Source organism: Penicillium taxi (genome assembly GCF_028828555.1).
Source record: "Penicillium taxi strain IBT 34144 chromosome Unknown utg000004l_segment0_segment0, whole genome shotgun sequence".
Lineage (NCBI taxonomy): Eukaryota > Fungi > Ascomycota > Eurotiomycetes > Eurotiales > Aspergillaceae > Penicillium > Penicillium taxi.
In genome coordinates, this window is record NW_026643206.1 from 5589718 (window position 1) to 5604694 (window position 14977).

General features: G+C 43.2%; 4 protein-coding genes across 4 annotated transcripts; 3 read left to right on the forward strand and 1 right to left on the reverse strand.

Annotated features, from left to right (window-relative positions):
• Positions 1-2602: 2602 nt before the first annotated feature.
• N7495_006966 (uncharacterized protein) lies at positions 2603-3799 on the forward strand (the record flags this gene model as incomplete). Its single annotated transcript, XM_057209617.1, has 3 exons — positions 2603-2860; positions 2926-3221; positions 3277-3799. 3 exons carry the CDS (start codon positions 2603-2605, stop codon positions 3797-3799), a joined length of 1077 nt encoding a protein of 358 aa, XP_057063391.1.
• Positions 3800-4215: 416 nt separating this feature from the next.
• N7495_006967 (uncharacterized protein) lies at positions 4216-5559 on the reverse strand (the record flags this gene model as incomplete). Its single annotated transcript, XM_057209618.1, has 7 exons — positions 4216-4275; positions 4329-4457; positions 4513-4649; positions 4706-4723; positions 4776-4908; positions 4959-5228; positions 5290-5559. The coding sequence occupies 7 exons, from the start codon at positions 5557-5559 to the stop codon at positions 4216-4218; spliced, it is 1017 nt and encodes a 338-aa protein (XP_057063392.1).
• Positions 5560-6027: 468 nt separating this feature from the next.
• On the forward strand, positions 6028-6352 carry N7495_006968 (uncharacterized protein; the record flags this gene model as incomplete). The annotated part of the gene is made up of 2 exons (XM_057209619.1): positions 6028-6153; positions 6281-6352. 2 exons carry the CDS (start codon positions 6028-6030, stop codon positions 6350-6352), a joined length of 198 nt encoding a protein of 65 aa, XP_057063393.1.
• Positions 6353-7740: 1388 nt separating this feature from the next.
• Positions 7741-9717, forward strand: N7495_006969 (uncharacterized protein; the record flags this gene model as incomplete). Its single annotated transcript, XM_057209620.1, has 12 exons — positions 7741-7758; positions 7819-7827; positions 7888-8044; positions 8112-8145; positions 8207-8289; positions 8346-8477; positions 8534-8736; positions 8796-8883; positions 8939-9055; positions 9119-9268; positions 9328-9376; positions 9438-9717. The coding sequence occupies 12 exons, from the start codon at positions 7741-7743 to the stop codon at positions 9715-9717; spliced, it is 1320 nt and encodes a 439-aa protein (XP_057063394.1).
• Between the last annotated feature and the right edge of the window lie 5260 nt (positions 9718-14977).

Sequence of the window (14977 nt, forward strand, 5' to 3'; positions counted from 1 at the left end):
TTACTTAGCAGGACTGACCACAACTACCATGGACCTATGTACTTGATAATTGCATTACCCTTGACTCCTGAAATGTGTCAATGGGTGGCTACTGTTCAAACAAATTTTGAACAGGTCAAAGATCAAGATGCACTTCAGAGCTGGGTCCCAAGGAAGATATCCGAAACTTGAAATTGAAAACTTGCAGTTCGACCAATCCGAAATCTAGCACTTTCTGAGGTCTTAAGTGCCAAATCTTCAGATACATTCAAATTTTCAGTATAATAATATCAAGTATCTTCCCAGTCTATAAAAACCTGAACTCTCAAAGCTTTCCGTTGCTTTTCTCGTTGTCTAACTCCAACTTCAGCTTGATTAAGTATAAAGCGAGCTTCTTCCTCTCTTCTAAAACTGGACACCATGCAAATGCAATCTCATAGCAAAGGGTTCAAGTGTTTGTATTTGACGGCATCAACTTGGACCTCATGCTTCTCTCTATTAATTTTCGATCTCAGAATCCGCCTCTACCAACAATATATGTACAGTTCGACATGGGTGGAGGGTATGAGCGCTTGTACTCCTCTCTCACTCAGCTTTCCTCGATATCCATTGAGTTTCTTCTCACTGTCGAAGCTGAAAGGACTTAGCCTTCGTAGTTATGTTGTTCTTCCATCGAGGAAATCGGTTGAATGTATTTCTAGAGCAGCAAAGATTCTTAAGCCCTTTGAACCTATAGACTGTACATGCACGCCGAGGATCCACAAATTGGCAAAACGCCTGGATTGACGGGACGTCTTCTTTTGAATAGTAGTGATCCATTACTGGATGATCAAAACAAGGAACTACGAGGCCGAGCAAAAATGTGTTTATGATGGCATTGTGAGCCGTATAAAGAATTATCAAATGCGTAACTGTTGTAAACTGAGGGGTGACTTTTTCTATGGTGGAACTAGGATATTTGAGAGCAGAGAAGACAGCTCTATTTGCTTAAATTATCTAGCTAAATACCAAATCTATACCTGACAAGTCCACCAATGTAAAAGATCTATTAGATTTAGACTTGCGCGTGGAATGGTTCCAAGCCAACCGTCTTGCAAAGAACGAGTTAAGCATCTGCTTAAACCTACAACTTTTGCCATTTTAAGCCTTAACTTAGCAGATAAGATCATATTTCTCCCGCTTGGTTGGAAATACTTAACAGTAGACCAAGAATTGGTGAATAAAATGTCTTTAATTGATTATTCTACTTGCTAGGGAAAGATCCGTGAATGACTTCGGTATTTAGATACTTCAGGTCATAGAACAATATCTAGTTCCTTAGAAATCCCATGATAGATATAGCCCCTGTTTTAGGATGTATCAAAATCGCTTTCTATCTTATTCTGTAGGCAGAAGTAGGTGGACTCAATTTTTATTTTTATTTGTTGTCCCAAACCTCCTCTTGACTGGCAAAATGATAACCATTAGCGCCTTGCCGAAACCTGAAACTATGATTGGCTACTATATATTATTAAGCTATTTTATAACGTAATTATTTGATTGTCACCCCACCAAATAAAATTGTCTCTCTGTTTTCAAACACACTATGCCCCCCAATACGTTCGAAATTGCTTAAAAGGAGTGTTTCCCTGAGCCTTTACCTTTGGACTTGTTGGGCGCAGAATTTACAGGCCCTGTATTCTCTCAAACTGATGGCTCTCTCTCTCTCTCTCTCTCTCTCTCTCTCTCTCTCTCTTTTCAAGCTCTTGATAGAGCTGTATTCGGAACTCAAGCTGAGTCATTGGTGGCCAATATTTTACTGGCTTCTTGATATATCTATTGTAAATGCTTATTGTATTGCAAAGATAGCTCGCCAAAAACAGAATTTACCACCAATGACTCAGCTTGAGTTCCGAATACAGCTCTATCAAGAGCTTTTTGAAGAGGGAGAGAGAGAAACACAGAAAGATATAGGTCTCAGAAAGATAGGTCTCAGAAAGATAGGTCTCAGAAAGATAGGTCTCAGAAAGATAGGTCTCAGAAAGACAGTCAGAGAGATAGTCAGAGAGACAGAGAAAACCATCAACTTGAGGATACAGGGCCCCAAAAGCCTGTAAATTCTGCGCCCAACAGGTCCGGAAGGTAAAGCCCCGGGGAAACACTTCTTTTAAGCAGTTCCGAACGCATTGAGGTTGGATGTAGAATTTCCTTATGTAGGCATGATAAAAGGCGTTGTAGGGACCATTTTCATGCTTTACGCCAGCCTTTAGGGGAGATGGAAAGAGATAATAAAACTAAGCCTGTAGCTTCTGCGTGGTAATAACAAAAATGCCGTGTATTTCATGTTTTCGCCAAGGCGCCAATGGTTAATACTTATTATTTCCGTAGCACGTCAGAAATAGAAAATTACAAGTCTGCAAGTTTGAGTAGGCATAAATAATTTCAAGACTTTGATAATACTGATTATTTAAATTCAAGTTCATTTTTAATTTTCCTGTTCATCTGAAAGAGTCGACGTCATTCGGTAGACAAACAGTCGCGTCAGGGCGCGTCTTCACTCTTGGAGTCCTAACAACTACCCAAATTCTCATTTAGCTGTCATCCAACATTTTTCAGTCCCCTGGATTTTCAACTTTGCTCAATCATGCCTCCTAAGCGTAAGTCCACCGAGCCGGCTATTAAAGCACCTCAAAATCCTAAAAAGGCAAAGCCTGCTGCCAGTCGGTGGTCTAAAGTCTCGGCATCGAAAAACGCCGATGTTTCCTTGAAAGAGGAGCTCTTGAAGCCCAAATCATGGGAATACATCTGCTTCTGCGAGAAGCGCTTGGGAATTCAACAAGGCCAGGATACTGACGGCGAGGAGGATGAAGATGAGGAGGAGGATGAAGATGAGGATGATAAGGTGAGCCACATTGTCAGAGTTTACCATCAATCCACTAATTTGTGCTGCTAATTTTTTTGTTAAAGTGTGGTGAGAACTGCGTCTGCTTCAAGGACCACAACGACCACCCGGAACACAAAGTCTTCGTGACCAAAGCCGCCTTTTGTATTTCGACCAACATGGCCAACCTCATTCGTCTCAGAGATCCCGATTGTTTCGGCATGTATGTGTACAACGATTTCGCATCGTACGGTGCATTTGAGGTGGTGCAGAATACGCTACTGGATTTTGTGGAGGCCGATGGCGATTGGAAGAGACAATGGGCTATTTGCGAGGCATTCGTCCTATGCTTCCAGCTGGGTTATATCGATGTTATGTATATGTAGGGATCTCTTGGATTAATCATACAAAGTGGCCATGACTCTAACTTGACGCAGGTCTGATGACGGTGAAGGATTTCAGAAGACGATCAACATGCTTCAAACCATGTTCCTCTCAATTCTGGCTACACTCGATCGCAAAAATCTGATGTCTAATGACTCGGAGGTCAAGAATCTTGGCTTGATCATGGCGATGCAAATTCACCAATCACAAAACGGTGAATCAACAATGAGTCAAGGCGATGAAGCTGACGAATTCTCGGCTAAGGTCCATGCATATGCGATCAAGCACAAGATTTTACTGCAAGGAGCGCCAAAAATCGAGAATTATGTTGCCGAATTGAAGGAAATGGACGAGGTTTCTCTCCCTGCCTCTGACAGCAACAACAACGACCCTTGGGACTTCAACAAGAATTTTGAGACTTACCAAAAGCACTTCGCCCAGTTCGGTGGAGATAACTTCGATATCACCACCATGTCTTCCACTGAACGTAGAAGCCACGCCTTCGATAAGAAGGACCCTTTGTCCAAGGCGGAGATCAAGATGATTAAGGATGGTACGATCATGGCGTCCGGCTAGGTTGATTGCTATTTTCAAGCCGGGTGATTCCTGGATTTCGGATTCTGCATTCTTTTCTCTATGTTAATTTGATATCTAAAGTCAACTACCACATTTGATTATCTGTTCAATTGTAAGACTTAACATGGATAGGTGAATATATCTAGGTGAGTGAAGATATAATTTGCACAACAAAGTATAAACAATTCTCGGCGACCCAAAATAGTTTAGTGGTAGATGAATCTTGAAAATGCATCACACTCAACCTCATCCTTTTCAGCAACATATAATGCAACACGGGGTTTCTTGCTTAAGACATAGAAAGCAGCCCACGACTCAATACGGAAATCCCAAGCAATATAGCTTCTAGCTCGAGAATCTTGAGAAGCAATACGCCGATCGAATGAATCATATGTACACCGTAGTGAGCTGGATGTCTAAAGCCGAGCAAGAATGGCTTCTTCGGCCTGAGACGCCTTCTTCCAGACATCCAGTATCTAATTGATTCTGAGTCAATATTTTTCCCGGCTATAAAAAGTGAAATGCTTACATCGTAGTCGTAAAGCCAATTGGTCTCCTTGTTCCATTTGTTTGCGACCGTGATAGACACAGCATCGTCAAATGAGGCATCCTCTCTGATAGTGGCGTCAGATTTGGCGAATTCATCTAGTATGCCATACTAGCATTCAATTGTAAGCAGAAATTTTCACGAATTATCATTCCGATCGACTTACCAAATTCTCATAATGTGGCGAACGAATTCTATCAAAAAGGTCCAAACCATCACGCAGAGGAGTGCCTTTTTCATATGTCCATTTAACAGCCTGGGCAAGTACAAAAACGTCCTCTAGAGCAAACCCAGCTCCAGCACCTAAAATCCAGTCAGAAAAACTCAGTGTGCTGCAAAAAAACTTTTCTGTATCGTACCGAATGCACCAGATAATGCTTCAAAATAGTTAGAAACGAGAATTTCAGTCTGCTGGAAACAGAAACTTACGATGCGATGCGTCGCCTACCAATGCAATAGATCCAAGCGAAGTCACACTAGAGAGTCGAGGTCCTGCAAACAAAGCAAATCTCGTAACCGTCTTGACTTCATCCAAGACTGCTTGAACGATAGGTGCAAATTCCTGATAGCTTAGTCTTTATCCCAGATATGAAGCAATGGAGTATTATGTACCTTGTATGGCTTCCTGAACTCTTCCAATGCGGCCTCTTCACCCCAGCTCACCTTGGAAATTTCTCCTGGTACCGCTGCCATTGTAGTTACCTCGTAAATATTGTTGTTTAGATTGCAGGTATACACCCAATCTTGAGGACCATGCCAAAATGTCACAGCATCAGGAAAGTTGGGAATTCTCAGGAGCTTGTCTGCATCTACTAGAGCTCGGTATGCTGTCCGGCCTGTGTAACCGATGCGATGATCGGGAAAAGAAAATCCCCGGACGACCTTAACCGAAGTGTGAGCCAAAGAGTTTCCATCGTAGTCAGGGAAAGAGAATTTGACATACTGATCGAACTCCATCTGCGCCCACAAGCAAGTCAACTTCATCAGTATGGCCATTCTCAAATTTCAAGACTAGGGCTCCGCTATTCTTTTTGATTATCTCAACAAGACGACTTGAGAGATTCAGCAATCTTTTGTCCACACTATCCAACAGCCCTCGCTGGAGGACAGATCGCAGAGCGCGTGCATGCTTGTGTCGCTGAGGTGTATCTGGCCAGCCAATCAGTATCTCCTCAACATTGGCTACTTCGTAAGGCCCTACCTCCTTGTCCATGTGACTGAAGAAGCTGACCCGTTCTGCCATTTCTATGCTGAACAGAATGCCCATCTGCCGCTCGGAAGAAGTTGCTTGGATCAATGTTATCTAGCACGCCAAGTGCGTCCAATAGCCGCCATGTATTTCGCTGTAAGCTAATACCAGTACCAACTTCACGAAGTTCGCTAGCTTGCTCATAGATTCTTAGATCGACGAAGGGAAGCTTTGAAAACTCAATGGCAGCACCGAGTCCTGCCGGTCCAGCTCCGATGATTGCTACCCGAAGCCTTGGGGGGTTAGGGTTTACCATGACAGACGACTAAATGCTAAAGGAAATGTAAATTGCTATTTCCGAATATACGTCAAGTAATCTTAATGAAATGGCACACAATATATAATTCAACGTTTGATCCTGGACTATTAGCTGCTTCCTGGATAATATTTTACCCCGCAGACAGCTATAACCGTCGATGGCGTAATTGAAGTATGTATCTGTACGAAGCATATCGACCGGATCATGTTCCCGTGTCCAGCGAATCAGAATGCATGAAATTAGCTGGGATACAAGTCCGTCCAAATCCTGGAGGTGTAGAGACAGTAGCTGAATTGCGGGTAAATAGTGCGATTGACGTGATCTTAACATTGTTCCAGGATTCACTTTCAACTCAATTACTAATGAATCTGAACTAGTCAACAAACTCTTCGTTGATTTAAAATTTCGCAATAATTCTTCATTTAGCTCCGCAATGCCGTTATTCAGACCCAGATGCATTCCTGGAGACTGAGAAATCGGCGAAACATCCGCATATAGTAACGTGGTTCCGGCCAGTCGGTTAGCCCTATCGAAAATTTATATCTCCAGAGCAACCCATTGTTTTCAATCAATTACCATGCCCCCGCCCCCACCAAAAAAAGAAAAAAGTTCTATAGAGCTCAGAAATCGATTAAGCATGAGGGAGAGCTTCTAGTTATGACTAAAAATCTTGAAATGAAAGTTTTTCTAGCATCTCGGCCGCTGCAAGGTCTTATGATATATCGCGCACTACCTTATCAGTTCGATTAAAGGGCCACGAGAGTCAGCACAATAAGCGCCTATCAGGTCATTTATTTAATCGGAATGGATAGATAAACGATTATTTAGTCTTCAATAGCTAAAGAACACCTTATCTCACTCTCAGGGGCCCTCAAAGTGGCTATAGACGCTTCTGGTATTATATATGCATAGGATCCATCTTATACCTGAAATTAATCAAATCTGCGGAGACTATCATACTATGCCTATCTATGTGTCTCCGTGTATTTCCTACTTTCCATAGCCTCTAGATATTAGGTTCTTTATACTTCTAAGGAGGGTATATAGGAATAAGGTCTTATAATACATATAATACAGTATCAACTCGATCGAAAAGGATGGCTATCTTAAAGCCACTAAAGTGCCTCTAAACATAAATGAAAAGCTAGAGATGTGCGTTATTTGATATTGACTGGGCCTTGCACAGCACTGGAGATTTAGCCTTTTGCCCTTCCTTTTAGTAGAGTTTACTACCTACAGACTGTGTTTGAGTAGAATATAAGAATACATCTATTAGACGAACCTTGGAATCTTGTCAGCCCTTGCCCAAGTGAAACTTTTCCTTTGACAGGGGATTTATATAAAATTCGAATTCAATCCCCACCTCTTCTAAGGTTGATTAGGAGTTATCGCCTGCCGGGTTTACCCCCTGTCTGAAGTCATCTTCCCCCGCGATGGTGTCACCTCCCCATCAATTTCTGAAGCTTGATTATGTTGTCGCCATCTAAGCCATGCTACTTTGAGATGGTGTGCCATCGGCATTTTCAGGCGCAGCCAATCACCGGTCTACGTCTACCAGTTTCGCTTCAAGACTTTTCTGAATCCACAGCATCCACTTATGCTTATTGGCTGTCTTTTCAGGTATGCTAAAGCCCTTGATATGTATATATGGGGAAGGATTTTGATTTAAATATAAGGATTACCGGATTGATAGCCATCAAATCTATTGTTTCTTCATCCGTAACCTGCAGAGATGAGTTTTAATAAATTGCAGGCAGTTAGACTGCATCCATGGTATGCTTTTCCAGATCCTGCTCTTTCATTTGATATTGGACTGCTCTAATTATGATACAAAATTCAGGTATAGTGTGGCCATTGTGGCCTGGACGGCCTTTTGTCATCCAGGAATGTTTGGGGCTTTGAATGTAGGCTTTACCTCAGTATATGCATTGAGTTGATGGATATTCACTAACACTTGCTGACAGGGACTTGGGGTTTGTTTCATCTCTCTTCTGGTTAATAGTCAGTTTTGCTGATCTCAAGAATGAAAAAAGGCTGCGGGAGAAGAAACAGCATCTCTTTCGAATGTTGTCAATGCCGTGACATTCGGCGCTCTAACAGTTGGTGGATTCTTCACCGGTATTATCTGCAACAAGATTGGCCCTCGGTGGACACTTGCCCTTGGAACATTGGGATATGCCCCTTATGCAGGTCAGTCATTGCACCAGAGGTGCTGCCCACCATTTACAAAGGGTTTTCAGGCGCTAAATTGCTGCAGCGGCTCTCTATACAAATGCAGCCTTTGGTAATAAGTGAGTCTCTATAGCTTGCTAGATGCAAACTTTGAATTTCGCAGCTTACGTATATTATTAGATGGTTTCCCATCCTAGGGGGCTTGACTTGTGGTTCTAGTGGTGTCTTTCTATGGACAGCATCTGGGGCCATCAATCTCGTTTGTGCGTTGTCTACTCTTGGTCATCATAGTACTTTTTTTATTAACAAGCTCTTTCAGATCCTGCTGTCCAGCAACGTGGACGAGCAGTTGCCACAAAATTTACTCTTCAAAATTTAGCGTCATCTGTGGGAGGAATGATATCGCTCGGGCTCAATATTAAACAAGCAAAAGCAGGCAGAGTTTCAGACGGTAAGATAAGCAGATTGAAAGATAAATTTCGAAAGATATTTACTGAGATTCTGCAGCCACATACTATGTGTTTATTACAATCATGACCCTTGGACTTCCTGCGGCCATAACAATTCCTCAGCCCCATCAAGTCATTCGAGGCGATGGATCACGCGTGAGCGCTCATCGTTTCAAATCGTGGAAAGATGAGCTTGCTGGACTGCGCCAGATATTGAAATCGAAGACCTTCCTCATTTTCTGCCCATTTTTGATTTATTGGGTTCGTGACTGAAGCTTCTGTTCCTTATCCTTTTATTCGGACGTACTGACTCTCATTAGCAATGGGATCTCTCTTATATGTGGAGTTGGAATGCTCAATATCACAGTGTCCGCGCCCGTGCTCTTCTCAGCACTCTATTCTACCTGAGTAAGTTTAATGAGCCAAGTCTGAGTGATTTAGTTACTGACTTTAGAATCTCAAGTCGGGCCAACCTTTATCGGCCCTGTCCAAGGCTATCTTCTGGACAGTACTAAATGGAGCCGTCAATCGCGTGCCCGAGTGGCTGTTGTCAGTTTCACAATTATAACACTCATGACATGTGAGCATAATCCCATTTCTGAGGTTTTTCTCATGATTATTTTTGGCTTATCTCGAAATCTAGGGATTTATGGGCTTGTAGTACAGTATCAGTATAATGGAAGGACTGAAATCATTGACATTGAAGACCCAGTCTTCATAAAGTCATGCCTTCTCTTCATTCTGTACGGCTTGATTGAAAACTCTGCAATGGTCACTGGGTACTGGATTATTGGTAAGGAAAGGTTCCTCAAATGCAACCAATTGCTCACATGATCTAATTTATCGATTCAGGATCACTTGGTCTCGATGCAGGCAGTGTTTCCACATTTGTTGGGCTCGCGTAAGTCAAATATAAATCGGCATTAGTCAAAGTCAAAACAATTATCTGACCTGTTACTCAGAAATGCCATTGGATCCGCAGGATCTACCGCCGCATTCATTATTGGAGCTTGCAACGTCTCACTGATCTGGCAGTTATGGGCCAACGTCATTGCTTTCCTCGTCAGCGTTCCTGGATTGTTATACACGGGATTTGCCCTGATTCCTGAAGATGCGATCATTGACGCAGCGACAACGCAAGTTGACTGGATTGATAACGCAGATCCGAATGATGCTTTCAATACCTCTGAGAAGAAGCAATCTCATTCATTCAGAGAATCCTCGGCTGGAGAAAGTTTCTAGATATCAGCTTATCAGCTTTATATCAATTGAAATCGAAGGACTTCAGAAATTGGATTGAGGGCTCTCCTCTAGTTATAGAAGGAATACACGAGGCTACTAGATAGACATCATTTTGAATTTGAATTTTCTCTCTGAATTTTTAGCCTCAAGGGCTACCTACAGGTTATTCATGTCGGACTTTTCTGAGCTGACCAAACCAATAGTGTTGACAAACGCTCCTTGGAAAATAACGAGGGATCAATCCAGGTTTCCACAGTAGAGCATAAATCGCCAACAGCATTTGCATTTTGATCTAGGTAGGCAGGGTAATAGTCAATTAGCCGGCACTAGTCAATAGATAGACAGATCACACAGCCTGATAAGTCTCACATTCCAAGGTTAGTACCAGTTAGCCAGCCAAACACCCGTTATCGGTGTCCAAACCATCTACAGCCATGCTGTTGATATGTATGGACGTATACTTTTATAAAGAATCCAACTTCGTAAATTTCCACTTTCTTGCGAGAAAATCCACTCCAAAGCACTCCAAAACACTTCTAAAAGAACAAATCTTCATTCCTAATACATGTTTATCTTCCTTACCATACGAGAATCATAGTTCCCCCACCGTCTAACAGGAATAAAAGGTTTGATGGAATCGAAATCGCAACTTATCCCTTTAGAGCAGAAGCAAATTAGCGGCAGGCCATGTATGAACATTTTCAGAACGATGGAAAGGGCCCCAGCATAACCTATAAACACAACTACCTCAGAGTATGGGTAACAAGCGCCATTATCTACATCCATGGGTACAACGAAGGAAACGCCAGATTCGATAGACCATCTTCCCCGATATATGAAAAGATCCAAGCTACCACCTTATAAAAAAGCACACAAGAAAGCTGTCGGTTGACTAGGTTATTACCGAAGCAGACAGCTATTGATATCGTTTCTGTACGTATATAATAGGTGTATGCATATTGGGTAAAAGTGAAGTCTCATTCTAAAATGCTCAGATGAAGGAAGATATAGTAGCTGCCATGCCAAGATCACATGATCTTGGTATGTCAGCTGATATTCGTTCCAACACTGGGCAAACTTAAAGAAGGGATGAAAAACGCGGTCAGAGCACAAAAGTCAAGAAAGAAACATAAACTCGTACAGCAGTCACAAAATCCAGTCTTCTGCTTTTGAAAACAAAGTCTCTCTGTCCCGCTCAGTCAGAACGTTCAACCCAACCGATAGCTTGTAAATTAATGTGGTTGGTGTCAATCAATTGCTTTAACGCGTCGCAGGGTTTGTCCTTGGTCATCGCGTCTGCAGGATTCGAGTTCCCATCGATCCATTTGATCTCAGTGATCTGGCGACGTTTGTATGCTTGTCTAAGGCACATCACGTCGATCATCAGTCGTTTCTCTTGTGTGGAGTTCAGTCTCACAAGACAGTCATATAGCGACTTTGAGTCAGTGCAGAGAACTATTGGGACATTGGCCTGTAGCATTTGGTCTAGAGTCGACTTTATTGCGAAAGCGATGTCTGAGCCATGAGCCATAGCGTATAGCTCTGATGCTAGGACGCTGCGGGTGACTCGTTTGCATTTGGTCGAGCTCCAGTGGATGGTATTGGCGTTTACCGTGGTGTCATTGTCTTTTGGAGCGTCTCTCTTATCGGCTAGCGCGATGACATAGCCGATCTGGGATGAGAGGTCTTTATTGTTCGCAAATGATGCGTCTGTGAAGACCACTAGCTGCAGGGAGTCTAAGTCTAGGTTGATAAAGCTAAGTCCTCTGGCGGAATTCTCTTTTTGCCAATGTAGTCGTTTGTTCAATAACCTATAATCGTCTTTACTTAAGTCGGTCGCTTGAGCAGCGAATGCCAAGTCGAAAGCAGCTTTAGGTTGACATACTAAAGCTATATAGGCGCCTCTCGCGCGTTCGGCAATATATTCATCTTTGGTGTTGGTAAGGGAGATCTTATCGCATTGGCCCTTCTGCTCAAGGGTGATGCTTCCATCTGTTACCAATTCGATGACTCCACCATTAAATTTCAGTGGATTTTCAATGGTTAGTTGCTCGCGCTCTTTTGCCGCGAAGTTTGCCTTTTATAGCTCCTGTTTTTCTGCTTCTGCAAATTCGTTATCTGCAAGGATAAGAGTATCATCTGTTTGAAGTCCGACGATACCGAATCCTTTCGAATCTGTTGTATGTAGAAGGCATAGGTCAAATGTCGACTGGTTCATTTTCAGGTTTATCAAATGGTGGGAGTGATATGTCCTGAACCAGTGGTTTCCTGCTTCGGGGATGCCATAGAGTGGCTTGATGACCTTCAGAAGTGTGTTTTTCCCGAGGTGGCCTATCAGTTCCTTCGGCGGGCGTGCGTAAAATTCACGGTTTAGTATGGTCTTTGACTAGACGTACGCCTAGGAGATATCGCGGAGGAATAGCTTGGATTCAGCGGCAATGCCTTGGCGACTTGCAGCGATGCAAAGGATTAGTCTCTGACTGATATGTTGAATCGTTGGCGATTAAGTCAAAACCAGGTCTTTCTCTTGGTCGTTATATGCTTAAATGACCAGTCTTGATTTTTCGAAAGCCCGCTCTGTGCCTTTATTCTTGATATCGTCAACGAATCTTGAATTAAATAGTCGCACACCGGGTGGGGCTTCTGTGATAAGCTTAAAGACTCCCTTTTCAAGTAACCTATTGATTTCTTTTTGTCTTGAATCTCGGAACTGAGTATTGGTGCTGCTCTCCTCTTGCAAAAAGATAGTTATGGGCGGAAAGTGTTTACGCGGGCGACCTGGGCCACGTTTTTGCGCTTCTTTAGGGACAGGGGTAGTTACAGGTATCGGGTGCTTGTGTGGACGGCCTGGGCCACGCTTCTGTGGCTGCGTGGGCTGCGAGGGAGTAGGGGCAAGTTCTTGTTCTTGATTATCTACCCGTGTTCGGCCAGAGCGTCTAGGTTCTGGCTGTGATCCAGCGTGTTCAGAGAGGGTTTCAGTTTTGGCTTCTGGTGCTATTAGGTCGATTTCGTCTATTCCCTGTGGTTCTGGGTTTAGAGTCGGCGATTCTGTGTAAAATGGTTTGACCACTATCGATCGAAATGCTGTTGGTCCACTTGGCAGTTTGACTATGTAGTTTTCGTCTTCAATCGATAGCAGTATATATGGCCTAGTCCAATTGCCTGTTTTTCCTATGTTTCCTTCTCTCCAGACAAGAACTGGTGAATTCAGTGGCAAATCATGGATTACGGTCGTGTTTGGGCCGTTTCTCATGTTTAATGCATCGGAAATCTGGCGTTCTGCTCGGAGCTTCTGTATCTCCGTCATTGCTTTTCTGATTGCCGTGGCGCGCTGTGTGATTGACGGTGAAGGCGGATCAAAGTCGATTATTCGGGGGTATGCGCCGAAGATAAGCAGTGTGGGAACTAAACCTCCTGGTCTAGCTGTGTCGTTTATTGCTTTAAAAGCCATTTGGAGGGCAATTTCTCGATCGATTCCAGGGATTTCAGCAATGATAATCTAATAGGCGCGGCGTAGGGGGCCGTGGTACTGTTCAACCATGCCAATTGAGTTGTGCGCCTTAATAGGCACACTTCTTATGTTTGTGCCCATAGCTTTTGCATAAGTCTTGAATTCCTTGCTGATGAAGTTCTTTCCGGCGTCGTGGGTGATCTAGTCTAGAGGGCCTAAATAGGTGTCGATCCAGCATGATCGTAGTTTATCCCAGGTGTTTTTGGCGCTAATGTCGTCTAGCCATCGGCCTGATTGAAAGCGGGTTGCTTCGTCAACGACGTGTAGGAGGGGCTGGTTGGCAATATACATGATGTCGACGATGATATTATAGTTGAATCTGATGTCCTCTGGGTCTTTAAGAGTGAACCTGAATCGGCCTGGAGATTTCCCAAACTTCTGGCAGAATTCGCAAAATTTGGTGAGATGCTCTAAGGCTGCTGTATTAGGTTCATATCCAGCGTTTTGAAGTAGCTTTTTGAGCCGATTAACTGATGGGTGGCCAAAGCGACGGTGTAGTCGTCTAAGCTTAGTATCGGTCAGGAAGCAAGGGTTTATGCTGAACGATGTGCTTAGGTATAAGGAGAGGGGTCCGTCCTATAGTATGAAGGGGTGTCTAAATCGGCGAATGATAGGTATTTCATTTTGTTTGCCTGGTTTTGAAGTGATGACTACGTTCCTGAGGTTGTTGTAGTATACTCCAAGGTTGTCCATGTCCGCTAGGCATAACAGGAATGGGGTGTCTGCATTGACGATATGGAATTGAATGTTACTAATGGGAGTAGGGATTTTCGCTGATCCGATTGAAGAAGTTGTTCCAATTCCGAATTGGACGTTAACTTCGCCAGCTGTGGAGGGATCCAATTTGATGTTCTCAATCCTCTAAAGCGCTTAGAACTGACCAACTCCAGCTGTAGATTTTCTTGAGGCGCCGGTATCGATCATGATTCCCATAAATGTTTGGGAATTATATCGGCTGGTGGGCGTGGTGGTGTAGCTGAATAGGTCAATGTCTTGTGGCGGAGTGTCTCCTTGTATAGGCGATGGTTTCTCTGACAACCAGTGTAAAAATGCTTTATTAGAGAGCTCTGAGCTTATTTCCGTACCTTATTCAGCATTAATTTGGCCAAATGAAGTGAAGAAGCTGTCGATTGGATCATATTCGTCTTCATTAGAGTCTGTTTCGTTGGTCTAGAGGCTAATTGTTTGAGCGTCAGCCAAGAGAGCTTCGAAAGCTTCAACTTGTTCGGTTTCGTCATTTCCTTCGCAATAGAGCATGTATTGCCTATATCTCTTGTTGAAATCGCCGTTTCTCTCCTTATTCTGGTTGAATCCTTGGAGGAAATTTTGTTTTGATTGCTTTTGTTCTTCTTCAGTGTGTCTCCAGGATCGACATGTTGGTTTTTAGCAGACATAGCATTTTCCCTATAGGTTTCTTTTGGTCTGATTCCTGGTGAGTCCTCTTCCTTGATTGCCGTCTCTATAGTTGTCGGAACATGGATATTGCAATCATGCAATACCATAAACCCGGAACGGAACAAACAGACCCCCGAGTCACGGGGGAACAACTATATTAGGAACTCAAGTAGCTACATGAATCGAACACATTTCACACCACTTTGCACAACGTATATACTAAGAATCTAGGACGAACCATACCCTTTTCCCGTGTATATAGTGCAACGTGTGAACCCTGTCCTTTCAACGTAGTTGATCGACAATAGTATCGTCTATCGGTGTAGAATGTTTCTTCTGAGGCGAATGCTGCTT